Raw genomic sequence first — 27778 nt, forward strand, 5'->3', positions numbered from 1 at the left:
ACTCCAGCGCTCGGTGACATTGTGCGCACCAGCGCCACCGCGGCCTGGCGCGGTTCTGTGCTGGTCGGCGGAGTAGGCGGCCATGGGGAGCCTCCGCGGCCTGCGCCTGGCGGCAGGTGAGACTTAGCACGCGCCGAGGGAGGGAAGGAAGCCCGCCTGGCCGCTGGGGATGGGGGAATCCTGCGGCCTTCCCAGGCCCGGGAGTTGCTCTGCTCCACGACGCACCCCTCTCAGGTTGCTCGGAATCCTACCCCTTAGGGGCAATAATGGGCGAGAACAAGGACTGAGCAGACACTAGGGGCAGGCCTGGAGTCAACCTTCGCAGCTGGTTCTCCATCCACCCAGCTCCCACCAACTTAACGGGCCTTTGCTCCCTCCCTTCCCTCTGTCCCTGTCCCCAGCTTCCCCTGAGCTCAGTCTTTAATGCACCTGCCATTCCTGGAACTCCCTACTGCCCATCACCTTCCACTCTAACCTCCCCCGTGCGTTGCTCTACGTGAGTCTCCCCTCTTTCCCCTTTCCCCTTTCCCCTTCATCTCAAGAATTTATCCCTGCTCTCAGAAATCCTTCAGTCTGGGGTTTCCCACCCATTAAGTGTCTGATTAGGCAAGGGGTTTAAGGTCTTAAGGAATAATTGTTTTCTTAAAATGGGGGATACATTACTTTTAAACAATTCTGCAATTAAGTGCTTTGAATTTCTTGAAGGAAAGTGTTATGTAATTGCAGGATCTGCAATTTGTTTTGGTAGTTGACATTTATGTAATAGGTATTTTGAAGTCAGGTAATGAGAGCTTAATTTGCCTTCTTGGGGAAACTAGCAGAGCCTTGGCTTAGTAGGGGTTGAGAAATCAGAGTGCTGGCACCTTGACTTTTTTCTTTTTCTCTTTTTGCCCATTCTTAAGAAAGATTTTTTTTTTTTTTTCCATGTTGACTTTTTTCTAGGTACCAAGGCAGTTCACTCTTTCGGTCACCTTCATGAGATTTGATAAAGGTGTGGTCAGCTTCTTGAGATTTGATAAGGTGTAATGATCTTTTGTTCCATGGTACCAAATCATTAAAGTTGTTTCATTCACTTTTTAAAGGAAGAATAGCCCCAAGGTTGGTTTTGAAATAACATAAATGTACATTGTAAATGTAAGTGAAGTAATGCCAAAAACAAAACAAAACAAAAAAAACAATGTTAGATAGTTTCACAGGTTGGATACATAACCAAAAAAAAAAGTTATCCCTTCCTTGGCTTATCGTGTGTTCCAGTGGAGAATGAACTGGAAAATGTATTTCAAACCGAAGAGTATTATTTACTTCCATAAAAGCAAACATCTGCTCCACCGAAAAAGAAAAGCCCTGATAATATTGATTTCATTGATTTTGTCAGTTTATCAAACTAATTCACCTAAAATCTTTTATGTACATCCTGTTAACTATTATAAACCTTTTCAACAAGGCGAGTGAAAGAATCATTGCTCTGTGAAAAAGTTAAAATTTACCGTGTGAAAGGGACTTTAACATCTGCACCTAAGACTGTGTTGTAAGTAACACATCTTCTCATGTCTAAGAACTTCACTATTGGGCAGTTAACCAAGACAATTCCTTGAGCAATTTAAGAACAATTTATTTCAGATAGAAAAATTTTAATAGTACACTAAGGGTGTTACATGAGCAACTCTATCTAAATAAATGATCTGTGAATCTGATATTTTGTGAGCAACTCCAAACAATCTGCTGTGTCTTTCACCCACTTTTGCCCATCTTACAGCTAAACACTTTCATATACATTATTTTATGTGATTGATTTCTCATAGCAGCCCTCTCAGGTAAGTTTATTCCATCTCCACTTTATAAATGAAGAAACATAGGTCAGAGAGTTAAATGATTTGTCCAAGATCACTTTGCCAGAAAATGTTAGAGCCAGAAGAGGAGTTGGTGCCTTCTAATTTTAGAATTTGTGCTCTTTGATATTGTTCAAGCTGTTTATTCAGGATATGTGTGTATATGAATTTGTCATGACTAATTAGGTTTCATTAATGTGAAATGGAAGAGTCATGAAATGCAGATTTATTTGTGAAATGGAAGTACACGTTTATGTGCAAATGGTTTTTCAAGAAAGACAACCAATAAGCAGCCTTAACCAAAGGAATTATATAGATGAAATAGAAACATAATCTAGACATACCTTACTTACCCAGAATATTATTTGAATGATAGAACTTTACTTTTAGTTTCTTTTGGAAATCTTTCCTATACTCCCTTAGCAAATACAACATAGCAAACAGAATATAGGCTTTTATGAGCTTGAATTTGTTCATTGTTTTGTAGGTAACAGGTCAACGTTGTTAACTTATGATAGTCGTACACCTCCACATTTGAGAAGTCCTGTGAACCTCTCAAGTTATACTCTAATTTTTGTTATTATATACCTGTTTCTGAGAGGGTCCATTGCTTGCTGCTCAGAGGAGTTCATGCTGTTTAAGTTAAAAAGCACTGATACAGGCTGCCACCATGCCCGTAATCCTAGCACTCTGGGAGGCCGAGGCGAGCGGATCGTTTCAGCTCAAGAGTTTGAGACCAGCCTGAGCAAGAGCGAGACCCTGTCTCTACTAAAAATAAATATATAAAAAATTAGCTGGGCATGGTGGCGCATGCCTGTAGTCCCAGCTACTCGGGAGGCTGAGGCAGAAGGATACCTTGAGCCTGGGAGTTTGAGGTTGCTGTGAGCTAGGCTGACGCCACGGCACTCTAGCCTGGGAGACAGAGCCAGACTTTGTCTCAAAAAAAAAAAAAGGCACCAATACAGATGACTAGGAATGAAATGGCTGCTGATCCACGCTGTTGTGGGTTCCGTGAGAGTAAAGACTGGATCTGCTTTTTTTTTTTTTTTTTTTTACTAAATCCTCACCATTTATCAGTGTCCAGCTCATAGTAGACAGGCAATACATATTTTTTGAATGAGGGACATTAGGAAATATTTTGGAACATGCTGCAGATATTAGGTGGGTTTTCATGCCTCTTTTCTCCTGAAAGTAGAATAAAATAGATATAACTTTCAGAATGTTGTATCTTTCCACAGAATGATTATTAGATCAAAGGAATGGAATGGCCTTACAAGAAGGTTTCTTCACATCTTCAGAACAGTTTTGCTGCCCGAAACTCTAGTGACTAGTCAGATATTAAAATACATTTATTATCATTATTTTTAACCAATGCAATGGACTATGGCTGTGGTCCCCAACCCCCTGGGCCACAGACCAGTACCAATCTGTGGCCTGTTTAGGAACCAGGCCATACAGCAGGAGGTGAACAGTGAGCAAGCAAGCGAAGCTTCATCTATATTTACACCCACTCCCCGTCACTCACATCACCGCCTGAGCTTTGCCTTCTGTTAGATTGGCAGCAGCATTAGATTCCCATAGGAGTGCAAACCCTACTGTAAACTGTGCATGCAAGTGATCTGGCTTGTGTGCTCCTTATGAGAATCTAATGCCTGATGATCTGAGGTGGTGATGCTAGCACTGGGGAGCAGCTATAAATACAGATTATCATTAGCAGAGAGATTTGACTGCGCAATAAATGTAATGCACTTGAATCATCCTAAATTCATTACCCCTACCCTGGGTCCTTGGAAAAATTGTCTTCCATGAAACTGGCCCCTGGTGCCAAAAAGGTTGGGGACCACTGGACTATAGGTTGTCTCCTTGTCAATTTAACCTATATCTCAGAGCATTAGAGTCTAGAGATATCTTAGAAGTTAGGTAATCCAGTCCCCTAGTTTCTAGTTTCTACAGATGAGGAAACTTAAGGGCCAAGAAGGGAATTTATTTGCTAAAGATCACACGGGAAACTGGGACATAACCAGTATCCTCTTGGCTCCCATTCTGATTTTATTTCCACTACATTCTGCTCCTTCATTGTTCTTTTTGTTTGTTCTTGCTAACCAACCCTAAATGAGAACATGCCCATTTTAACTATCCCTGTCTTTGGCTTTGCTTATCACCCCTCTCCAGGCCTTACCTGCTTATTGAGCACACAGTGGGCACCCTGTACCCCATGAAAGCTCTAAGATGAATGGATTGCCCCACTTCCTAGGGCCACTATATTGCAATGAACAAACAAACCTATATAATACACGTAGAGAACCTATACAAAATAGTATATGTAAAGTTATAGATTACAGAACAGGTTATAAGTGCTGCTGTGGTGTCCCGGAGCCAGTTCCTACTGGCCTTGTGCACATTTTTTCCTAATTTCACATTCAGTGACATTACATTGGTAGCTTAAAATTTGCTATGGTGAGGTTTATTGGCAAATAATACAAAGCAGGGCATCTGCCCATCTGCCCCATCCCAAGAGCCAGGACACCACTGACTTTGAGAATCAGATAATGCTTTAGGTTAGGATTATCAACTGGAGGGTTGAAACAAAAGGGGTGTGAGAGTAACATGAGCACGGGTGGGGGTGGTAATGAGTCTGAAGACTGTGAGGGAGGAAAGATTACCTTGGATTTTGATCAGGAGGTAATAGGAGATAAAATGTGGCCTTTGAAGGAGTTTGATGCAGATGAATTTAAACAATAAGCAGGAAAAGTAATAAAAAACATTTCTGGAAAATTAACAAGACAACTGTGTACAAGTTGAATTGCTGCTACCTATGAAGATGTTACAGTAATCGATACATGACGTAATGATGGAAATGACAAAGGAATATATCTGGGTCTTGAAGAAATTATTGGTGTGAGTTTGGAGACATTGAGTAAGGACAGTCTTAAAGACAAGTTGTTGAGTGTTCAGGCCTGCAGAATTGTTGTCCCATTGTCAGAAATAAGAAAGTTGGGAAAATAATCAGAAATACCATCAAAAATTTATTTATGTTAGTTTGGCAGAGAATGTGGTGCATTATTGAGTCGTAGCTGGTGTTGAGTTACAGGTGATGATGGGACCTCTCAAAGAACTAAGGACCAAGGAAAGGTAGAGTTATGGAGATAAAGATATGGGAACAATTAGTGTGGAGCTGATTGTTAGAATGGAGGAGTCCTTCTAGAGAGTAGCACAGAATAGTGGCAAGGACTGAACCTTGGAGGCCTGACATAGTGCAAGTAATAGGAAGTGTCAAAGAGGACATTCAAGAAGATAGATCATAAAGATTGGAGATGAAGTGAGAAAATGTGGTGGTATGATGTAAGGAGGAATTGAATCCTTGTAGAAGGATGAGATCATGGAGTCAAATGGTCATGAAGATGGGAAGAGTAGACTCAAAGGGACTAATGATGAGGATCTAAAAAATGTATTCATATAACTAGAAAGAGATCACTAATGTTGTTAGAGAAATTTTAGTGAAGTGATTGGGGAAGGAAATACTTTAGCAAAATAAAGTGTGGGTGGTGAAGTGAAAGTAGTAAATATGTGCCACTTATTTAATCATTAGAGCTATGAAAGGAAGGAGATTAGTATTTTATTTATAGGACCTGTTGAGAACGAGTGAATGTTTTGTCCAACATAGTGGACTCTCAGTGTTACTGTGGCATAATGAGACAGAAATTCTCATCAGCTACTGGTGGAAGTATAAATAGGTTCAGCCTTTCTGGAAAGTAGTTTGTTATATATATAAAGAATATTAAAAGGGTTCATACTCTTTAACCCTGCACTGCCAGGATTTTGTTCTAAGAAAATAATCAGAAATACCATCAAAGATTTATGTAGAAAACTGTTCATTGAAACATTTATAGTAGTGAAAAATAAGAAGCAAATCCAGTTTTAGGGAATGATTAAATTCAGGACTCACACCTATAATCCTAGCATTTTTGAAGGCCGAGGCAGGAGGATCACTTGAGCCCAGGAGTTCGAGACCAGCCGGGGCAACATAGCAAGATCCCCATCTCTACAAAAAATAGGAAAAAAAAAATTAGCTGAGCATGATGGCACGCACCTGTAGTTCTAGCTACTCAGGAGGCTGAGGGAGGAGGATCAGTTGAACCCAGGAGTTTGAGGTTGCAGTGAGCTATGGTAACACCACTATGCCACAACAGTCTAGCTGAGGCAACAGAGCAAGATTGTCTCCAAAAGAAAAAAAAATCGTGGAAAGTATTTGTGATATAAGGAAGATACAGTATTATCTGATTATGAAATATGTATATGTTGTATATAAGCATAGGAAAATGTCTCAAAAGAAATACAAGTTATCCCTAATTATGAGTGCTTTTATCTTCATACCTTTTTTTTAGCTGTCACATTTTCTGTAATGAGTATTACTTTTATAATTTAAAGTTTTTTGGTTTTGTTTTTTAAAGATGGGGGACATATTTGGCAGAGAAAAGGCAGTGGAAAATCAGGAACTAGAGGTTGTGATAAGTTTGGTACAACATTCCTCAGGAGAGGGATCACAGATGGAAGGGCTCACTAGTTCAGAGTGAAGGAGGACTGGTGTTCTTCTGAGCCTGCGGGGGAAGGATGAGAAAGCAGATGGAGACAGGGAATCTGTTTCTGTCACAATGCTCTTAGGTCAACAACTAAGGCCTAGAAAGTTTCAAATAGCCACTGTTGAGCGTGGGCTTCGTGAGCTGGAATGTTGATGGGAGGAAGAATGGTCGCCAAGGAGTGGCCCATTCCACTGTGGTTTGACCACCAGATACATAGAATTGCAAGACTTTTTTTTTTTTTTTAAAGATTTCCCACTAACATACTGCTAAGGAGTCCAGGGGAAAAGTAGTCTCCCCTTGACTTGAAACCTGGTTAGGTTCCAAGGTTTTTTAAACTTCGAAAGGTTTTTTTCCCATAGAAACAATGTTACAAGTGGTAATTAGGGGTCTAGCCAGCCCATGAAAACTCAGTGTCAATCTGTCTTGCCCATTTTTCCTCCGGAGTATTTTTCACATGACAGGTCTTCTCCATTACCACAGCTGTCTTATTTCCTTTGCACAACCCACATGAACTATAGGGTGTGACACCACCTAACAGGAGGTTTTCATGCTCGTGTCTTCCCACTCTTACTCCGTTTACCTCCTACATCTGCCCTTACCAAGGCCTGGTCTTGTGTTCTGCACTCAGATTTATCTTCCTAGGACACCAGTTATTGTCATTTCCCTGCTCAAAACTGCTCTGTTCGGCAAAGCCTTTTTGGGGGTTTGGCAGAGAAAAGGACTCTCAACTGTGGGGAAGCATGGATAGCCACAATACCCAGAGCCACAGCAAGTTAGGCCAATATCGTCACTTAGATTCTGAGTCCCAGATTCAACATGAACTCATTGGCTTGGTAAAGTTAGGCTTGTGAGTGTGGGTAGCCTGGCAGGCAGATCTGGATGTCAGTGTCACTTACAAGAGCCGGGCAAATCAGTATTTGAAGCCAGAAAAAATCTATCCCTGTCAGTATAGCTGCAGACAGAAGATTTCAAGCCACTCAGATCTGGTCATGGAAAGGCCCAGAGCAAGTTAGTATTTCAGGTTTGCTCTTGCTTGTTGCAGTCAGCTTTTAGGTCAGCCCAGCTTTGATTCTAATGTGGAATTAAATCAGTGGTACTCTATTCTGAGTGAGCTCCAGGTGGGAATGAGAGCTCCAACTTCCCTAAACAACATAATTACCATAACTTGAGCATCTGCAGATTTTGGTGTTTGCAGGAGGTCCTGGAACCAATCCCCCGTGGATACCGAAGGATGACTGTATATGAACTTGGTATCCTCAGGATAAGCATTCATCTAGCTTGTTTTCTCCTGAGACTTAAAGCCTTCAAAGTTCTTTCCTTAAGTTGCCCATTCCTATCAGAGCAAACATTATAGTATTAGCAATACCTTATTTCAACTTTAAAAGGATTAAATAGGCATTTGTGGGTTAATCTAAATACTGAAGTATTTAGATTAAAAAAGCTTTCCATGGGACATGGGAAAGGAATACTGTTGCCCCAGAAACAGCTCCTTTTTCCAGCCAAGGTCCTAGTAGCCTCTGGCCTTCTGGAACATTAGGAAAAGGAAATGAGATGGTTGAGCAGTCTCACATCAGTGCAGTAGAATCAGCTCTTTGGGCTCTCGCCATTCATTGTGAGATAATCAGACATTGTATTTACCCATGAGGGGCAGCCAGGTGCTGTGGAGGAGGGATGTGAAATCTCTTTTTTCTGAAGGGGATAAGAAGGTAAGACTGTAGACTGATTTATACTGCCTGTCATTAGGTACTAAGCAGTGTGTTAGATGCTACATGCTCTAAAATCTGAAAGCTGGGCATATTTTAATATACTCTACAGGAATTCCAAACTCTCAAAGTAATAAATTACATATTATTAATGTGCAAAAGTTAGAGATAAAGCAGAGCTTCTTTTCAGTGTATTAGCTGTTGAAAAGAGGGATTTTGAACCCAGCCAGAAACACAGGTATTAAGCTTTGCAGGTATACCCTGATCATTCACATAGCCTGTGTTCAACAGGGACTCCCAGCTGGTTGTGTTGAAGAGTGTTCCTCAAACGTGGCAGCACATTAGAATCACTTGGGGAATCTTTTTTAAAAATATTGATGCCAGAGTCCTGCTTCCAGAAATTGGAATTTATTCAGTCTGGGTTGGGCCTGTGCACTGGTTTTTTTAAGGTACTCTGGTGATTCCAATATGCAAAGTTTGAAATCCACTTTTTCAAAGCAGTGCTTCTCAAACTTTATTATGTGTAAACATCACCTGGAAGGCCTATAAAAAAAGAATTTGCATTTCTGTGAAGCTCTTAGCTGAGGCTGAATAGCACTGGTCTAGACTTTAGAATATGTGGTATTGGTCTTTGTTTTTCTGGCACACAGTAAATACTCAGAAACTGTTGAATGAATATGGGTGTCTATTTGTTTCTCAAAATGTAGTGTTTGTATGAATCACTTGGATATCATTAAAAATGCAGATTCAAATTCCATAGGTCTTGAGTGGGAATTGAGAGTCTGCATTTCTAACAAGCTCCCAAGTGATGTCAACCACACTTGAGAATAGCAAGGTCTTAGAGTATGACAAGATGAAAACCATCAAGTGTCATTTTCTCATCTCATTTCCACAAGGAACACTTCACCTGCAAGTTCTTCATCTATCCTGAATTGGGCACATCTCTTACTGTAACCCATCCCTTAATCTTTCTCTCATTCCAGAAGTATATTGAAGCTCAAGTGAGTGAAAGAGAGATTTTTACAGAGATTCTGTGAAATTCTACTTTTTTTCATATTAAATATCAAGTAAATACAAAATATTATAAGATAAATATAAAGTAAAAACAAGATATAATTAAAACCCAAGTACTCATGTTATTAAAAATATATTTTGGAATAATTTTACAGAAAAGTTGCAAAGATAGTACAGACTTCTGTGTACCCTTCATCCAGTTTTCTCTAATGTTAACATCTTATATTACCATGATACATTTGTCAAAACTAAGAAAATTAACATTGGTACATTACTATTAACTAAAGCCAGTTATTCCAATGATACCCATTTTCTGTTCCAGGATCCAATCCCAGGAAACCACATTGCATTTAGTTGTCATGTCTCCTTAGTCTCTTCTGGTCTGTGACAGTTTCACATTCTTTAATTTTCATGAACTTGACAGTTTTGGGGAATATTAGCCAGTTATTTTGTAGAATGTCTCTCAAGTTGGGTTTGTTCCATATTTTCCCATGACTAGGGTTATGGGTTTTAGAGAAGAATAAATAGCACAAAGATAGAGTACCCTTCCCATCTAATCATATTAAATAGTACATGATATCCAGATTATTTGTGACTGGTAATTTTAACCTTGGCTAGTTGGTTTCTCTCCTGTAAAGTTACTGTTTTTCCCTTTCTATATTCTTTGAATGCATGTCACTGAGTCCAACCCACACTTAAAGGGACTGAGGAATCCAAGAGGGAGGAGTATCTACATATATTTAGAGTTTTTCTAGAAGGAAAATTTATTGCTTTTCCCTATTCATTCATTCATCCTGTGTTATTTACGTTAGTATGGACTCATATATTTTATACCTTGGGTTATAACATATTACTACACAATTTATTTTCTTGTTCAAATTATTCCAATTTAGACTTTTAGATCAATTCCTGTGTTCTTTACATGCCCCCATCCTTTTGGTTTTTTTTTTTTTTTTGAACAATTCCTTACTTTCTGTCTCTAAAAGATGTTCCACACTCTTGTATTTTCTCAGTCCCAATGTAAAATCAGCCATTTTTTTCCAAGGAGAAATGGAGAATGGTATTTAGAAACCAAGATCTGGGTGCTAGGTGTGTTCATTGCAACTAAGGTGTTACTGATTCCAGGGCCTTTCCAGTGAGTAGAGCTAGCAAATACATGTATGTATTCCCCAATATCCTGGTTTATATTTTAAAATTTGTGTCTGTTAAAGTTCTTTGTAATGTACAGTTTTGGGGGTTTTGACAAATGCTGTGTGTTTTTTTTTTTAAATAAATCAATTAGCCAGCTTCATAGCTAGCAACAGATTACTTGCAACACACCTGACAATTGGTTTTGACAATTGGTTAAGAAACACTAGATTAGATAATCTTCTCAAGGCCCCTTTTTCCTCCAACATTTATTGAACCTTGTTTTATTATCACTGATTCCCAGAGATTCATCATGTCCCAGGTTGCATCACTGACAGTTATCTCCAAGAGGATCTTGAAAGATTGTGAGAAAAAAAGCATCCCCACCTCTCGCCACTGTTTATCATGGGGTTGGAAAGGATATTTATAGAAAAGAGAGGACTACCAGGAGAAAAGCCAGTACTTCATCCAGCCTCATCCTGGCTGACACACTATAGCCCATTGTGGGTCCCCATACCAGCAGCATCAGCGTCACCTGGGAAATCGTTAGAACCGCACATTCTCAGGCTCCATCCATACCTACTGAATCAGTTGGGTCCAATAATCTGTATCACAAATCCTTCATGTGATTTTGATACATATTATAGTTTGAGAAACTCTATATAAGATTAACAAGCTATTTGCCAGTCCCTTAGAGACAGCTTTGAGGCTTCATCTTGACTTCCTGCCTAGGGCCCTGGGGACACAGAACTGGTCAGCCAGGGACAAGCTGCAAGTGTAGCCAGAGGGTTAAAGGGCTGTTTTTCCTTTGGTTTGTATGTTTTTAATCATGATCCACCAGAAGATGGAAAATTTCTGGCCTAGATGTCTGGGGCAATACATTCTATCTCTTTGAGATAGAAAATGAAGGTCTTCATAATGATACTAAAACTTATGCTTTCATTTTGTTACAGTTGCAGGATAAAAACCAAGACCACATCAAGTACTTTAGACTTTTTTTTAGTGATAGCATTTTTAAAAATTATTTTTACATTGGCCTATTATTTCTATTGTGTATAATAAGATCATATTTATCAGCATTTATGCTGTAGGGAGGTAAAAGTTATTTGCATACAGTTGCAGTAAGAAAAAGTTGGGAGATATTTTCTGATGTAATTAAACATCTCATGTCTCTAAGTCCCTACCCCCCACCTCTACCTCAGGTACCTCTGACATCAATTCTACTTCTCTTCCCATTAGTCACTCTGTTCTGGCCACACTGGCCTCCTCTTTGTGGGCCCCAAAATCACTTTAGGGCCTATACATTTACTATGCTTTCTGTTTGGTATATTCTTCCATCAGATAGCTGCATAGCTAGCTCCCTTCCTTCAAAAGTCACATACTCAAAGAGGATGTCCCTATCTAAAATTTCACACATATACCCCATTCTAAAGGCATACTTCATGTCCTCCATTGTTTATTTTTTTTCCTCTCTGGCACTTAGTATCTAACATATATGTAACTCTCCAGTAGAATGTAAGTTCTGCTGACACAGATTTTTATCTATTTTGTCTATTGCCTAAAACAGTTCCTGGCACATAGTAGGAGCTTAATTATTATTTGTTGAGTGAATGAATATCTCCAACATGCATTTATATGTGACTGATAGTGAGTAGGTGTACATGGTAACATTTTTTGCTTTATTATTTCCTAAACTGAGCTGAGAGGCAACTTGTCTTCTGTTCTTCTAAACTGCCTGTGTTCTGTTCTGTTCCCCTAAACTGCCTTCATTCTAATTAAGAGGGATGGGGATGGGCAGCTATCTAAGGAAATAATTACTGATTCTTTTTCTGTTTAGAGAGCAGAGTCCTTCTAGCTTGCTGCCAGTTAACTTTGTTCCTTTCTAAGTACCTGCCAAAGAGGAGGAATGGAACAGCATTCCCATTGTAGGTCACACTAAATCAGTGGTTCTCTGGGGAGATGACAAAGTCCAAAACATGGATGATAGCAATGGTTGCACAACAGTGTAAATGTACTTCATGCCACTGAATTGTACACTTAAAAATAGCTCAAATGGTAAATTTTATGTATATTTAATCACAATTTAGGGGGAAAAATACCCTAATGGTTCTCAGAGTATAGTCCAGAACCAGCAGTAGCAGCATCACCAAGGAACTTGTTAGAAATGCAAATTCCCAGCCTTCACCCCAGAACTATTGATTCAGAAACTGGAGGTCAGCAGCCTAGTGATCTGTGTTGTAACAAAGGCATCAGCGGATTCTGATATGCATTAAAGTTTGAGAATCACAGCATTAAATAATTTTGTCTTAATTCTGAGAGCTATGAAAAACTGTTGAAGAGTTTCACAGACTTTTCCCATGCCCTCGTAACTGCATAACCTTTGTCAGAAATTCTGACACCTTTGGGGTAAAATTGAAAAGTGCTGCAGAAGTGCTTTATGAAGATTAACGTTTTAAATAATGTTTCAAAAAAATGAACTTAACATTTAGAGAGCCTGCTGTGTATCCAGAATCTTACCAGATGCTCCTATGTTAATTTTTCCTTTTAACCCTCAAATCAGCCCTAGTGAAGTAAATACTACATTTTCTATATTTAAAATGAGGAAACAAGCTGAGAGCAATTGTAATTCATCTACTTTCCTTATAGTGTACACTTGCTGCCACTAGGTGTCACTGATACTGTGTTTACCTAGATCCAGGCAAAGCTTTCTGGGATTATAGCCCTAGAAAACTGAAATAAATGAGGCCTTTTGTAACAGAGATCAGACTGCAGGTAACCACAAATAGAGATTCCGACTCCTGGTACGTCAAGAGTAAAGACCTCTGAAAATCCATTCCTATCTAAAAAACAATGATAACACTGCCAGAAATTGTCAAAATCAACTTTTTCAGAACTCTGGAAAATAACTGGGGGTTCGTCAAGATCTGATGTGGGTAGGAACAGAGAGTCTTTTGGAGTTTTAACTTGCTTTATTCCTATCTCTTTCTCTCGGCTTCATAGTAGCTTTGAAAACCAGCAGCCTCACAATCACAGTAGCTATGAAAATCAGCAGCCTAGTAGGCACTGAAGAAAGCAGAATAGGTTTGGAGCTCCCCCAAACACCCAGCCCCAAAGAACTGTTACTTTCTGACCTGTCTGGCAATTTCTGGAAAACCCCACTCGTAGAGTCTATCTTTTTTTCACCTGACTCAGTGCAAACAGCTTTTTCCTTGGGACATTTGTTGAAAACCATCAGCAGCACTTGTTTTACAGAGATGGAGAGGGTGATAACAGTTGGGTCAAATAAGCAGAGGAAAAAATTTAAAAGGAAAATCTAGGGAAGGAAATGTCCCTTCTGACATCTGTAACATATTTCTGGGATGTAATATGTGTAAGGTTGTACACATGCCCCAGGAAAGACCTAAGAAGTCCTAAGCCCTCACTTCACATTGAGTCTCTGCACAAGCAGGAGTGGAAGGCTACGGCAGCATTGCAAACTGCCTGCCAGAGGGTAGACAACATACCCCAGCATGCACACAGAGCCCTTCAGCAAAGGCTAGCAAACTCAGTGGTGGAAGGCATTTAAGGAAGTCTCTCCAATTATTAGCTAACCACTAAGATAATCAAACAGAGACTTCTGTGGCCAAACACACAAAGAGATACTGTGAACAATTGTGTGCCAAAATATTACATAAACTAAATGAAATGGACACATTTCTAGAAATACAAAAATTACCAAAAGTGAGTCAAGAAGAAATAAAAAATCTGAAAAACCCTATAATGAGTAAAGAGATTGAATTAGTAATTCTAAAATTCCTCCCCCCTAAAAGAAGCCCAGGACCAGATGGCTTAAATGGTAAATTCTACCAAACATTTTTTTAAAAAAATTAGAATCCATCCTTTACAACCTCTTCCAAAATATAGAAAAGGAAGGACCACTTCCCAACTCATTTTATGAAGCTACGTTATCCTGATACCAAAACCAGACAAAGACATCTCAAGAAAACTACAGACCCATATCCCTCATGAATACAGATGCAGCAATCCTCAAAATATTAATAATACTACACAGTGAATCCAACAACATATGAAAGATTATACACCCTTACCAAGTGGGATATATCCTAGAAATGCAAGGTTAGAATAACACGTCACTCAACATTATTCATCATGTTAATAGAATAAAGGACAAAAACACATAATCACCTCACTAGACACAAAAAGCATTTGACAAAATCCAACACCTCTTCATTATAAAAATGCTCAGAAACCAGGAATAAAAAGGAACTTTCTCAACCTGATAAAGGAAAAACCCACAGCTCACAGCTAACTTAATGGTGAAAGACTGAATGCTTTCTTCCGTAACATGACAAGGATGTCCACTCTCAGCATTTCTATTCAACACCGTACTGGATGTTCTATCCAGGGGATTTAGGCAGGTAAAACAATAAACAGCACTAGATTAGAAAAGAAGTAAAACTACCTTTATCTCCAGAAGAAATGATCATGTGTATAGAAAATCCTAAGGAATACAACACGTACTCTATTACACTGAATGTTGAACAAGTTTGTAGCATACAAGAGAAATTGACAATAAATAATCCGAACATGAAATTAAAAAAAACAATTCCATTTATGATAGCATTAAAAAGAATAACATAGGAAGTATAAGACATGTACTCTGTAAATTGCAAAACTATTGAAAGAAGCTAAAGAAGACCCAAATAAATGGAAAAACATCCCATGTTCATGGTTTGGGATACTTAATATTTTTAAGATAGCAGTATTCCTCAAATTGATACATAGGTTGAACACAATCCCAAACAAATATCAGCAAGGTTCTTTGCAGAGATTGACAAGCTGATCTTCAATTCGTGAGGAAATTCAAGTAGGCAAACTAATCTTTAACAACAACAAAAAAAAGAGCAAAGTTGGAGGACTCATACTTCAGTTTCAAAACTTAACCACAAAGCTACCATAATCAAGACAGTGTGCCTTTGGACTCTAGAATGAGGTTAAAAAAAGAAGACAGTGTGGTGCAGACATAAGGATAGACGTTATAGATCGGTGGAATAGACTTGAGACTCCAGACATAAATTGTCATATTCATGGTCAATTGATTTTCTGTATTGTGCCAAAACAATTCAGTGGGGGAAAGAATAGTTTTTTCAACAAATGGTCCTGGGAGAACTAGATATGCACATGCTAAAGAACAAATTTGGATCCTTTCCATGTACAATATACTAATATTAACTTAAAATGGATCACAGACCTAACTGTTAGAACTAAAACTATAAAATTCTTAGAAGATAATGTAGGAGTAAATCTTTGTGACCTTACATATGGCACCAAAAGCTCAAGCAACAAAAGATGGATATACTGGACCTCATCTAAATTAAAAACTTTTGTACTTCAAAGGACATCATTAAGATGGTGAAAAGACAACTCATGGAATGGGAGAACATATTTGCAAATCATGTATGAGATAAGGAAAGAACTCTTACAACTCAACAATAAAAAGACAAATAACCCAGTTTAAAAAATGAGCAAAGGAGCTAAATAGACATCTCCCCAGAGAAGATATACAGATGGCCAATTAGCACATGAAAAGATCTTTCTCATTATTCATTGGGGAAATGCAAATCAAAACTACAGTGAGATGCTACTTCACACCTACTAGGATGGTTTTAATCTAAAACACAAACAATAACAAATGTGGACCAGGATCTGAAGACATTGGAACACTCATACATTGCTGATGGAAATGTAAAATGTTGCAGTCACTGGGAAAACAGTCTTGTAGTTAAGTGATTATAAATAGAGTTATCACATGACCCAGCAATTTCACCTCTTAATGTTTGCCCCCCAAAAATGAAAATATATGTTCACTCAAAAACTTGTACACAAATGCTGTTTATAACAGCATTATTTATAATAGCCAAAAAGTGGAAACCACCCAAATGTCCATCAACTGACTACTATATAAACAAAATCAGGTATATCTATGCAATAGAATAAAATCTGTCAGTTAAAAGGTGTCAAGTACTGATAAATGGTACAACATGGATGAACCTTGAAAACGTCATAGTAAGTAAAAGAAGCCAGTCACAAAAAGCCACATATCATATGACTGCATTTATATAAAATGTCCAGAATATGCAAATCCATAGAGACTAAAAGTAAATTAGTGGCTTCCTGGATTTGGGGGAAGGAAGAAACAGGGAGTGGCTGCTAATGTATTCAGGATTTCTTTCTGGGGTGATCAAAGTCTGCTGAAATTAGATAGTAGTGTTCAATAAAAGACTGAATATTATGGTAGGGAATTATGTATCAATACAAATACTATTTGAAAATCTTAACACAAACACAAATATATTCCCTTGAGAAGTCCACAGTAGTCTTTTAAATTGTTATGTTCAAAAGTTTTTGGGGTTTTTTTAACAGCAAGGGAGAAAACTGAGGAAATAATGTTTTTCCCCATCTTTGGAAGGAACACCTCTGTAACCATATTTTATTCCTACTTCCTCACCTCCCTTTATTGCTCCAAACTCAGGGGCTGCAAGACACCCAACTAGGACTTTGGAACTTCAGAGGTACAGTCTTTTTATCCACTAGCAAATGAGCTTTAACCACAAAGCTGTGAGGGCACACTCTTATTGCATTAGACGCAAGTCTTGGGCATCCAGAGCATCGTGTAGTGCCAGGGCCCTGGTCGGAGTACCACGGGTGCCTTGCCTTTCCAGCTTTCGTTTCTGTTCCATTCTACCACATCCAAGGACCCTGGGGTTCAGGTCTGGTTTCTCGTGCCACGATCCGCATACTCAGAATTACTTTCCTTTTCTCCCACCCTCATCAAAAATTGTATCTGGGGATTTCTGCTTTTAATTTTGATTAATTACTGACTTATTAATTAAAATTGTTCATGCTAAAGCACAAGGTGAAAACTGCTAACTGAAACCAGTTTCTTAAATGTATTTATTTATTTTAGCTTCGTTCACTGAAAAGGCTTAGAAGCAGTGACAAAAATGAGCCTCCCTAAAGGGTCTCTAAAAACATTTCCTCTTTAAAGGAACCAGAGCTCCTTGGGAAAATGTGTGATTCCATGTCAGGGCCAGGAAACGTTTAAAATGAGTCTGGAACATCTTGTCAGAAAGTAAGGAAGCTATCAATAAACACTGAGCATGTGTTGAAAGGACTCAGGAGCCAACTTAGAAGGGTTCTCAGTGACTAAAGAGCATTAAAAGGAGTCATTGAAATGGGCTGGAGCACATCATGTGTTCAAATGCAAGAGTTCCGTATGTTACCTTCAAACAAAAGATCATTTGTTGAAGTTGCAAGAAAACCACCTTGTTCATTTGAAAACTGATAAATAAAGGGAAAGAATCAAGCATTTATTCCCCATTTCCTGTATGACTTACACCTTAGGATAACCAAGTATTAATAGTTAATGCGGAAAAGATTGCTACCATTTTGCAACCCCTAATGAAATAATGGTTCTAAGTAACAATCACCATGGTCTGCTAAAAACATTAACATGAAAAGTTGATGAGGAACTTTATAAGGGGTGAATCAGACTGATAGCATCTACTGATTAATCTCAGTATCACAAAGAGACAAAATTGACATATGCCACTTAATGTGATACAGTATGAAGTACATAGTTCCATCTATGACATATTCTTGCTAAAAATTCTAACCTGAATTTTATCAAGGCTCAAAAATCTGTTTATAAGAAATAGAGGAGTTAGAGGAATATGTAAGACAACACCATGGGGATGCAATCAGCAAAATCTAAAATGAGGGAAGCTACAGGACTAATGACAGTTTCTTCAACAAATGAATAACAAGAAAAAAAATTTAAAAGGGAGGGCAGAATGTAGATTTAAAAAAACTCAGCATCAACCATGTTCAATTTGTGCACCTATTTAAAATAAACCGTAAAAAAATCTCATTTTTATATATATAGTCTTTAAATAACACATAATTCATAACTACATCTAAAGTTGATTTTTATTATGGCTTGGAATGAGCGGGCTTTCAAGAGCCACTTGCTGGCCACTGCAGCCTCCTGCCCAGAGCTTACCAGAATAGTATTGGCAACTTGATGACCTGGTTTTTCACTTGTGAGAGGTTGTTGATCTTTACCTAAACAGCCTGGGTGCCATAATACATAATTTTGCCACCAGAGCCATTACTGTTATGACAAGACACATATGAGAAGTACTTATATAAAACTTATAGCAGATAAACTTTTTACATTACAAATTCCTAATTTCCTAATCAGTAAAACATTTATATTTTAAAACAGAACCAAGTATAGCACATTAAATATAGTATATGTATTTTACATATAGTGTAGTATATTCATTTTCTAAATGAGCTAACTTTTATAAATGAAATATATAAATTACAGGCATTTCTCATTTTGAGAAAACGTCAAATTTTCTTTCTTTGAAATATTTTTCTCTCTTTTCTAGGAAGTTGTTTTAGGTTATGTGAAAGAGATGCTTCCTCATCTCTAACGCTTACCAGAAACTCTGATTTGAAGAGAATAAATGGATTTTGCACCAAACCACAGGAAAGTTCCAGAGCTCCATCTCGTAAGTTTTTATTTTCCATTTATGGGGTAGGTAGCACCCAAAGAGTAGGACAACTTACAATCAAAAGAACCTAACAGAGGGGTTCCTACTTCATACCTTCTCACGTAGGTCAGGCCTCCCATATTGTACTTGTATTGGTTATACTCACACATACAATGATTTCATTTTCCTCATTTGTCATTTTTCTCTTTCTTGCCTCAACAGTTGGACTGGAGCTGTCTCTAGGAGTGTGGATGCCCCAAAGTAAAATAATGGTCTAGAGATGACCTTTTAAGGAATCCCAAAGATAAACTAAATTAAGAAATTATGTTTTGGGTAAAATATTAACCAGGGCTAAGCTCTGGCTTGGGCATTGACTTCAGCCACATCCAGTCCTATTCCTAACTCTAACCCTTGTCACTGTCACCACTGTGGGAAAAAGGGGCATGATATATAAACTGCTGGGTCCTGGGTGATATTTTCCTGTTTTTTCTTCCTGGGAGTACACTTGGACCAGGCAGGTCTTGGTGAGTGGAAAGAAACCATTCCCAAAGGATATTTATCAAGAGCTTAAAAATATTTATACCCTTTGAGCTAGTATTTCATTTCCAGGATCTGTTCCAAGGAATGATCACTACATATGGAAAAAGCTTTGAGTATAAATGTGTTCCCATTTTTTATATATAATGGGAAATTATAAATCTAAATGTCAAATCAGGGAATGATTAATTAACGTATGTTAGATCTACATGATGAGATATTATGCAGCTGTTGGAAATGGTGCTTATAAATGCCATGTACTGCGAGGTGGCTGACGCCTGTAATCCTAGCACTTCAGGAGGCGGAGGCAGAAGGATCGCTTGAGACTAGCCTGAGCAAGAGCGAGACCCTATCTCTACAAAAAAGAGAAAAATTAGCTGGGCGTGGTGGCACATGCCTGTAGTTCCAGCTACTCAGAGGCTGAGACAGGAGAATCCCTTGAGCCCAGGAGTTTGAGGTTGCAGTGAGCTATGAGGACCCCACTGCACTGTAGCCAGGGAAACAGAATGAGACCCTGTCTCAAAAAAGAGAAGAAAAAATAAACATGTACTAGTATGAAAAATGTTTACCATAACGTTAATGAACAAAGCAGGATACAGACTTTTTTTTTATATTGTGTGTAAGCATAAGCATGACACATATAAATTGCACACACAGCCAGGAATGGCCCAACATTTTGGGAGGCTGAGGCAGGAAGATTGCTTGAGGCCAGGAGCTTGAGACCAGCCTGGGCAACATAGCGAGATCCCATCCCTAAAAAATTTAAAAAAAATAATAAAAACAGAGCAAGACCCTGTCTCTAAAAATAAATAAATAAAATAAAAATCACACACACATGTACATATATACATATATGGTTATGCTCAGGCGGATAAAACTTAGGAAGCATACCAAAATTGAAATACAGTGATTATGCTATGACAGTAGAATTAAGGGGAGTTTCAGTTTTTTTCGTTTTTCATATCTATACTTTCTGAATTATCTTTAATGGGCATGTGTTACTTCAAATTTAAAAAAAAAATGTAAAGAAAATTGTGTCAAGTGCTTGAAGGATTAAAAGGTAAGACTAGAGCAGCACTATTTCTATGCTTCTAAACCTGTTTTCTTGTCTTTGGTTCTTTCTGTATTTTTTTCCTATGACTTTCCTGTTCCTTTTGCTGTCATCATCTGATTAGGTGAAGGAATAGCATAAGCAAAGATGTGGCGGTGGGAATGCGTGTGACATGTCGGTAACAGTCAAGGAGATGATGTGTCTGCAGGGGAGATGTAGGCAGTGGATAGACATTGCATTGAGATAATCTTGGAGGCCACATCTAACCCTGACATTCTGTGATTCCTAGCTTTTTCTGCTCCTTAACTTCAGTGCCTTCTGCTTTCTGCCTTCTTTGAAAGACTTTCTCCCTTCCAGTCTTTTGTTCTGTACTTTTCTTGCTCATCCACCTTCCCCCACACCATTTTCCTCTGCTGCCTCTTTCTCTTGTACCCTTTCTTGGATCATGTGCCAAGGCTTAGCCCTTGGCCTTCTGCTCCTCTTCGTCACCCTCACTGGCTCTCCCTTTGCACTGATACCTATCTCTATTCCCAACCTTTTAATGAAAGCAATTCAGATGGCGTAAATTTCCTTCAGACTCCACAAATCTTAGAATAGCATTCATGTTCTTTCCTTTCCTAACTGGTTCCTTTCGTAATCTTCTTTTGGTTAATAGTACTGCTGTTGCCTTAGTTGTCAAAAGTTTGAGGTTCTTCGTGATTTCTTCTTCTTTGTCTCAACTTAATCAGTCTCTAAATTCTTTCAGTCATCCTCAGACTGACTTCATCTCTCTTCCTACTGCTACAATTCCAGTTCATACCACATCACCTCACCTGTGTATTACAATCTCCTATTTGGACTTTTTGCCCACTCTGCCCTATCCCCCTTTCTCTCTTCCATCCATCTATCATGCAGATTAATCTTCATGAAATATTAACTTCCTTGCTTCAGAATGTATAATAGTTCCCAAATCAGGTCTAAACTCCTAAGCCTGTTATTCAAGGTCTTTTTTTTTTTTTTTTTTTTTGAGGCAGAGTCTCACTGTGTTGCCCGGGCTAGAGTGCCGCGGCATCATCCTAGCTCACAGCAACCTCAAACTCCTGGGCTCAAGCGATCCTCCTGCCTCAGCCTCCCGAGTAGCTGGGACTACAGGCATGCGCCACCATGCCCGGCTAATTTTTTCTATATATTTTTAGTTGTCCAATTAATTTTTTTCTAATTTTAGTAGAGAAGGGGTCTCGCTCTTGCTCAGGCTGGTTTCAAACTCCTGAGCTCAAACAATCCACCCACCTCGGCCTCCCAGAGAGCTAGGATTACAGGCGTGAGCCACCGCGCCCGGCCAGTTATTCAAGGTCTTTTATAATCTGATCTTATCTTAGAAACTTTTTCTTTCTCTGCTGAAGGCAGGCAGGCTCCTCACTGTTCCCTTCTTAGTTCATCCTTACTTTCATGTCTTTGTTCAAGGTGTTCTTTCCGCTATCAGTGGGGGGGGCTTATATTGGGGAATAATGCTTTTATTTTACCTCAGTCCTCATGGAATTTTGGAATTTCATGTGGAAAATGAGATATCCCAAGAAATTCCACTCAAATAAAGCTCTAAGTAGCTTGAGGTTTCTCAGTGTGTCTGTTAAGTGACTGGCTGAAAAACACAAACAGCATTTTTCTGTTGCTAAATTTGAGAGTCATGATCTCAAATAAGAAATAAGTAAGATTTCTTGTCTGGTTTTTCTCATAGACACCTACAGCCACAGAGTGCCTTTACACAAACCCACAGATTGGGAGAAAAAGATCCTGATATGGTCAGGTCGCTTCAAAAAGGAAGATGAAATCCCAGAGACTGTCACGTGAGTGCTGAATTTAGGGTTGTAAGCAGCTTTCAGTTCTCACTGATCTGTTTTAAGGGAAAAGCAATTCCTCTGACTTCTGATTGTTCAAACCCTTTCAGCCAAATTTGAAAACATTTTTCACTTCTCTAAATATTCTGTATTTTGGTAAGTATTTGGAATAAAAACAGTGTTGGAAAACCTATGTCTTGGTATGTTACATTGTGACTAGTCAAGCTATCAGGTACTCGGAAGTCAACTGATTGTTTGATTTCATCTCCTAGTTACAGAAATGTGACTTTTTTAATTTGTTTTTAATTTGGGTGTATAAATTGGGTACCGGTGACAATAAGTGTATTCTACAAAATCCACTTGAGTATTCAACCTTAGGCATAAAATTTATTTAAATGCCACACATTCTTTTTCTGGGATTCAGGACAGAGTGCCTCCTGTCGCCAACTTCCTTAAACCTAGCTTTGGCTGGGATCTTGAGATTTTTTTTTTTTTCAGAGTTTGTAGATGATGAGTATAGGTTCCTCCAACCCAGGGTTTGTCAACCTCAGTACTACTGACATTTTTGGCTAGATAATTCTTTGTTGTAGGGGACTATCCTGTGTATTGTAGGATGTTTAGCAACATCCCTGGCTTTTACCTCCTCAATGCCCATAGTGTTCCCTCAGCGGTGACAATCAGAAATGTCTCCAGACATTGCCAAATGTCCCCTGGAGGGAGAAAATCACCCCCAGCTGAGAACCGGTACCCCAGGCCCATGTTAAAGACTCTGATTGTTGGCATCGTGGCCAAGAGAGATTCGGGTAAATTGATGTCATTTCCCCTGTGGGGCACCATCCTATTCAGGGACAGGGACTTTCGACAAAGTTTCTGGAAGTTCCCTTTCAGCAAGAAACTATTCCTTAACCTTCTGGTCTCTGCCTTCAAGTCATGATGGAAAAAATCTCAGTTCATTAAGGGTATCCTTTCCAGGAAGATAGGTAGTATTTGCTTTCTGTTCACAACAGCTTTGTTAGAGCTTTTCTGCTTCTGCCAGTCAAAGTCGCACGTTATTTTCACTAGCACTATTTCAGCAGGAAAGCCCTGGTCATTCTTAGCTCAAGTGCCTACCTATTCTTCTGGGAAATGAGAGCATACCATCAAAACAGTAAAGGCGATATTGTTTAAAAAAAAAAAAAAACACATACCAAAAATAACAATGACCAAGTTCTTTGCCTGTGGTCTAATTTCTTCCTAAATATCCCAGCAGAAAATAAACTGGTATATGTCCATGGCCCTAATAGAAGCCATATAGACATTGCTATGCAACACCTTCCTCAGTCTGCGTTATAGTTGGTTCCAAGATCCACTTAGGCCCAAAATACTGCCTAGTGAGTCATCTTGGAAGGTTCTTCTCTGGGCCTGGGCAGCCGTTTATCCTTATGTTGGTAGTTCTGAACGGGTACTACTTAACTGTGCTTAGCAGTTGGCCCTGGTTCCTACCACTCTACAGGCCCAGCAGTACCTGGAGAACTCCATCCACGTGCTGCCTCAGGTCTTACCTCACGCTGTGTATGCTTTTAGGGTCTTTCTCCTGCTGCAACATCCCAGACCCTGTGCCTCCTTCCAAGCATTTTTCAAATACTGTCCCTCACCCCTGTGATTTTAAAACTAATATATGTTAAATATCTAGGGGAAAAAAGTAAAAAGCACTCCAATCCCATCATCTACAGATAATCAATTCCTATTTACGCATCTACTGAAGCCAGTTCTTTAGCCCATAAGGACTCCACATGCCCAGCCTTGAGGCTCTACCAGACACTCAGGTAGTGGAACCATGACTGTAGGGCATGGTGGTACACACCCGTAGTCCTAGCTACTCAGGAGGCTGCGGCAGGAGAGCCCAGGAGGTCCAGCCTAGGCATCAGAGTGAGATCCTCTCTCTCTTAAAAAAAAAAAAAATTAAATTAAAAACAGAACCATGACCCGCTGCCTAGTTGCAGAATCACCAAGGTAAAGTGGCTCTCTCTTTAGACTCTTCCATGTTAGGCGTCTTAGCTTTCACACAAGAATGATGATCCAACCCTCAACTTTCTGTTAAGGCACACGGGTCTGTATTCAGTGGACAGGTTAGAAGAGCTACACTCAAGCACTTGCCAAATCTCAAGTTCACTGACACTGAATTTTAGCAAAACATTAGTTAAAAATAAAGGAGCATTGCTTAAAGGAACTTTCTCTACTGTTTCAGATATTCTCAAATCTGTCTCTGGTTCAAGACAGCAAAAAGCTGGGTAGAGGGAACCCATTTTTTCTTTCTGAATTGTGCTTTGGGTTGAAACTTACAAAGCTCATTGCAGTATGTGTTGTCAGGATGTTTTCAGACAATCATTGTATCACATAGTATCTTCTTCTTAAGAATCGCAGTGAGAGATAAATAGCTTACTGGTTTCACTTTTAGCATTCACAGGCTGCTAGAAACCTGAAAGCCTAAGTTGGGGCCCATCATTGCAAGTGTAGATTAATATGTCTTGCCTTTTTTTGTTTGTTTCATTCTTGACTCGTTTTTCTGTCTTCACGCTTTCTGCTTCTTTTGTACTACTTTAAATTTGTGCTATTTATATATAGAGTTATGAAAAATGCCCCATCCTCCCCGCAAAGTCCTATGAGATCTCTAGGTCCTACCTCCTTTTTTATACTTATAGACACCACTACACTTCTGATTTATACACAGAGCTTTTTATCCTGTTATGACTTCAGAAAGAGAAAAGTTAACTTTCTTTCATGATCTCATTGTATTAGGTTTGAGATGCTTGATGCTGCAAAGAACAAGCTCCGGGTGAAGATGAGCTATGTAATGATTGCCCTGACAGTGGCAGGATGCATCCTGATGATTGTTGAGGGCAAGAAGGTGAGAGTGGGTTTCCTCTTTACCTCTGTATGTTCTCCACAAAGGACCTGCAGGAAATCAGGGATTGACCCTTGTATTTACTCTGAGAGGAGGCTACTTTCTGCATGAGAAATGATAAGAAACAAAACAAGACATATTAGGAACAAACCTGGGATATCATGGTTGGGGATAAGTAGCAAATCCTAACTTTGGCATTGGAAGGACTAAATTCATTTTGTATAATGTAAAAAAAAGTTTTTATTATCACAGATGTCATAAATAATGTGAATCGAGAAATATGACACTGGCATATTTAATAACCCTTTGCCTATTTATAAAGCACTCTTGGTACGTGGGCTTATTTATCTTCACTATAACTCATGGTGAGAATTCTTATCACGGTTCTTTATTTGAAGCTCAGCCAAACTAAGCCATGTCTAAGGACCATAGGTCTTAAGCAGTACACAGGAATGCAAGTCTAGAAATCTTCATTTTAACACAGATTATAATTAACAGCTATCGCTAATTGAATCCTCCCTGTATTCCAGGTACTTTGGTATTATTAATATTTCATTTGAATCTCACAGAAACACTATAAGATAGGTATTATTATTAGGACCTCATTTACAAATGAGGAAACTATAGCTTAGAAAGCTTTAGTAACTTGCCCAAGGCCACACATTTCCCTAGTGGCAGACCCACAATGTGAACCTAGACCTAATTGAGGTAATAGTAAAATTGTTTCCATTTATTGAGTGCTCATTATATAGCAGGTACTGTTAAACTCATTTAGTCACCACAATAACCCTAAGAATCTAAGAGGTATGTTCTCTTATTACCATGTTTTATAAAGGAGGGACCTGAAGCTTAGAGGTGTTAAATAATTTTACCAAAGTCACATAGCTAATAAGTGACAAGATAAAAATCAGACCCAAGTTTGCAGGCTACCAAACCTACTACTGTATTATCTTGTTATTAAGATAAAGTTATTTTTATATTCAGCAGCTCTGGTCAAATTCTTCTTTTAATACGATGTCTAATATCACAGATTCTGTGTGAAAAGAGATGTCTTATAACTATCATCAGATACTAAAATGGTTCTTCTGCACACCCACTCTTAGCTGACTTCCTTATTCTCAGAGACTCCAGAGTAAAGGGAAATGAACTTTTGGCTCTCTTTAAAGTCTTGCAGTTAAATGGAAATACTGACCATTTTAGGCTGACCTCATGGGAGTATGAAGGGGCAAGTGTGCTGACCTGGGTGAAGTTCTCTCGAAAACTCTTCCTGTCCCAGTTTGGTTTTTCTTCTGTCTCCCTCTTTGACCTCTCATGCATAGTTCTCAGATTGAAACCTACAGGAGTATATGGACAGGACATACGTGCTTCTAGAATTCCAAGAAATCTGCATTGTTTTTCTGTACTTTACTAGCTGAGTTTAAATACTCCAAATTATTAGAAAATTATTCCCCTAGGATCTCTTCTAGCATCATTCAAGGGTATATGCTATGTATTTTAGAGAGTTCCTTTCCTGTTCTGTACCATAAAATTGTAATATTTACCTTTTATGGAATTTCCATTTCCCAGAAGTTGGTAAATGCTACTAGAATGGAGAACTTTTGAACTTAATGTGATTTGGAAGAAAGAAATTAGCCATTGTATGTTTTGTTCTCACTATCAACTTCCCACTCCCCGTTCTCCTCCCCCTCTACATACCTAATTCTTTTTGTATGGAATTACACAGATGTAACAAAATACCAGCCAAGGGTACTAGTTTCACTTATTTAGTATAAAAGTCTTGAAATCAGTCTGTTTATGTAAGCTTGGTAGAAATGTAACAGTTCACATATGGAGGGAAACAACGGAAGAGGACAGTTGCCTCCCTCACTGAAAGGATGGAGTTGTAGGATAGGCAGCACTGGGAGTCATCAGTGGTAGTAGTTTAGTTAAAGTCTGGGATTCCCAAAGCTGAATGCTTTCAGTAAAAGAGTGGAGCTAGAAGGGTGTGAAAGGATGCAGATGAGCCGAGGAAGGAGAAACGGTAGGAACCAAGGAAAGTGAAAGGAGAAAAAAGGGATAGAAATGTAAATGAAAAGGTATTTAATATGAAAGATAAGAAGGGGAGAAAAACAGGAAAGACATGGGAATAATAAGGGAAGAAGAGAGGTAAAGATATAAAGAAAGGGACCAGAAAGGAAGAGAAGGAATGGTGTGGCACTTTTTCTCTTATGCTTGAATGGATGGGCTACTGTTCTCCGAAGCGTTAGGAGAAGTCAGAGGCACATGGAGGGGACTGCTGTTCCCAGTGTCCAAGCAGCAGACCACTCCCTACCTCTGCAGCCCTAGTTAACCTGCTGTCATCAGTGAAGGTAATGGCATCCTCCCTTGATGGGCATAAATAATCACCTGTTCAAATTTGTTTCACTCTAGGCTGCCAAAAGAAACGAGACTTTAACAAGCTTGAACTTAGAAAAGAAAGCTCGTCTGAGAGAGGAAGCAGCTATGAAGGCCAAAACAGAGTAGCAGAGGTATCTATGTTGGCTGGATTTTGAAAATCGAGGAATAATGCTACAACAACAAGCCTGTATTAAAAAGAATTTGTTACGAGGATCCATTTCATAAAAGTATAGTTTGCACAAACTTATACCATTTCCCTATTTCTGCTATATAGGTATGAATAAATTTCCTTAAAGAATGA

The 27778-nt window shown here is 38.8% G+C and overlaps 1 protein-coding gene across 1 annotated transcript; it reads left to right on the forward strand.

The window, feature by feature from the left end:
* Positions 1 to 27778, forward strand: FAM162A (family with sequence similarity 162, member A). The gene is made up of 5 exons (XM_012642259.1): positions 1 to 116; positions 18711 to 18833; positions 22118 to 22226; positions 24996 to 25104; positions 27511 to 27778. The coding sequence occupies exons 1-5, from the start codon at positions 83 to 85 to the stop codon at positions 27601 to 27603; spliced, it is 468 nt and encodes a 155-aa protein (XP_012497713.1). The 5' UTR covers positions 1 to 82; the 3' UTR covers positions 27604 to 27778.

The sequence above is a fragment of the Propithecus coquereli genome, unplaced genomic scaffold (assembly GCF_000956105.1).
Source record: "Propithecus coquereli isolate 6110/MARCELLA unplaced genomic scaffold, Pcoq_1.0 Scaffold10, whole genome shotgun sequence".
NCBI classification, from domain to species: Eukaryota; Metazoa; Chordata; class Mammalia; order Primates; family Indriidae; genus Propithecus; species Propithecus coquereli.

What these genes read in the sequence shown, in the direction of transcription:
- FAM162A (XM_012642259.1), top strand. Translation starts at nt 83, where the DNA reads ATGGGGAGCCTCCGCGGCCTGCGCCTGGCGGCAG. An exon ending in AAGTTCCAGAGCTCCATCTC is followed by an intron (nt 18,834 to 22,117) that starts GTAAGTTTTTAT and finishes TTTTTCTCATAG; the next exon opens with ACACCTACAGCCACAGAGTG. An exon ending in GAAATCCCAGAGACTGTCAC is followed by an intron (nt 22,227 to 24,995) that starts GTGAGTGCTGAA and finishes TCATTGTATTAG; the next exon opens with GTTTGAGATGCTTGATGCTG.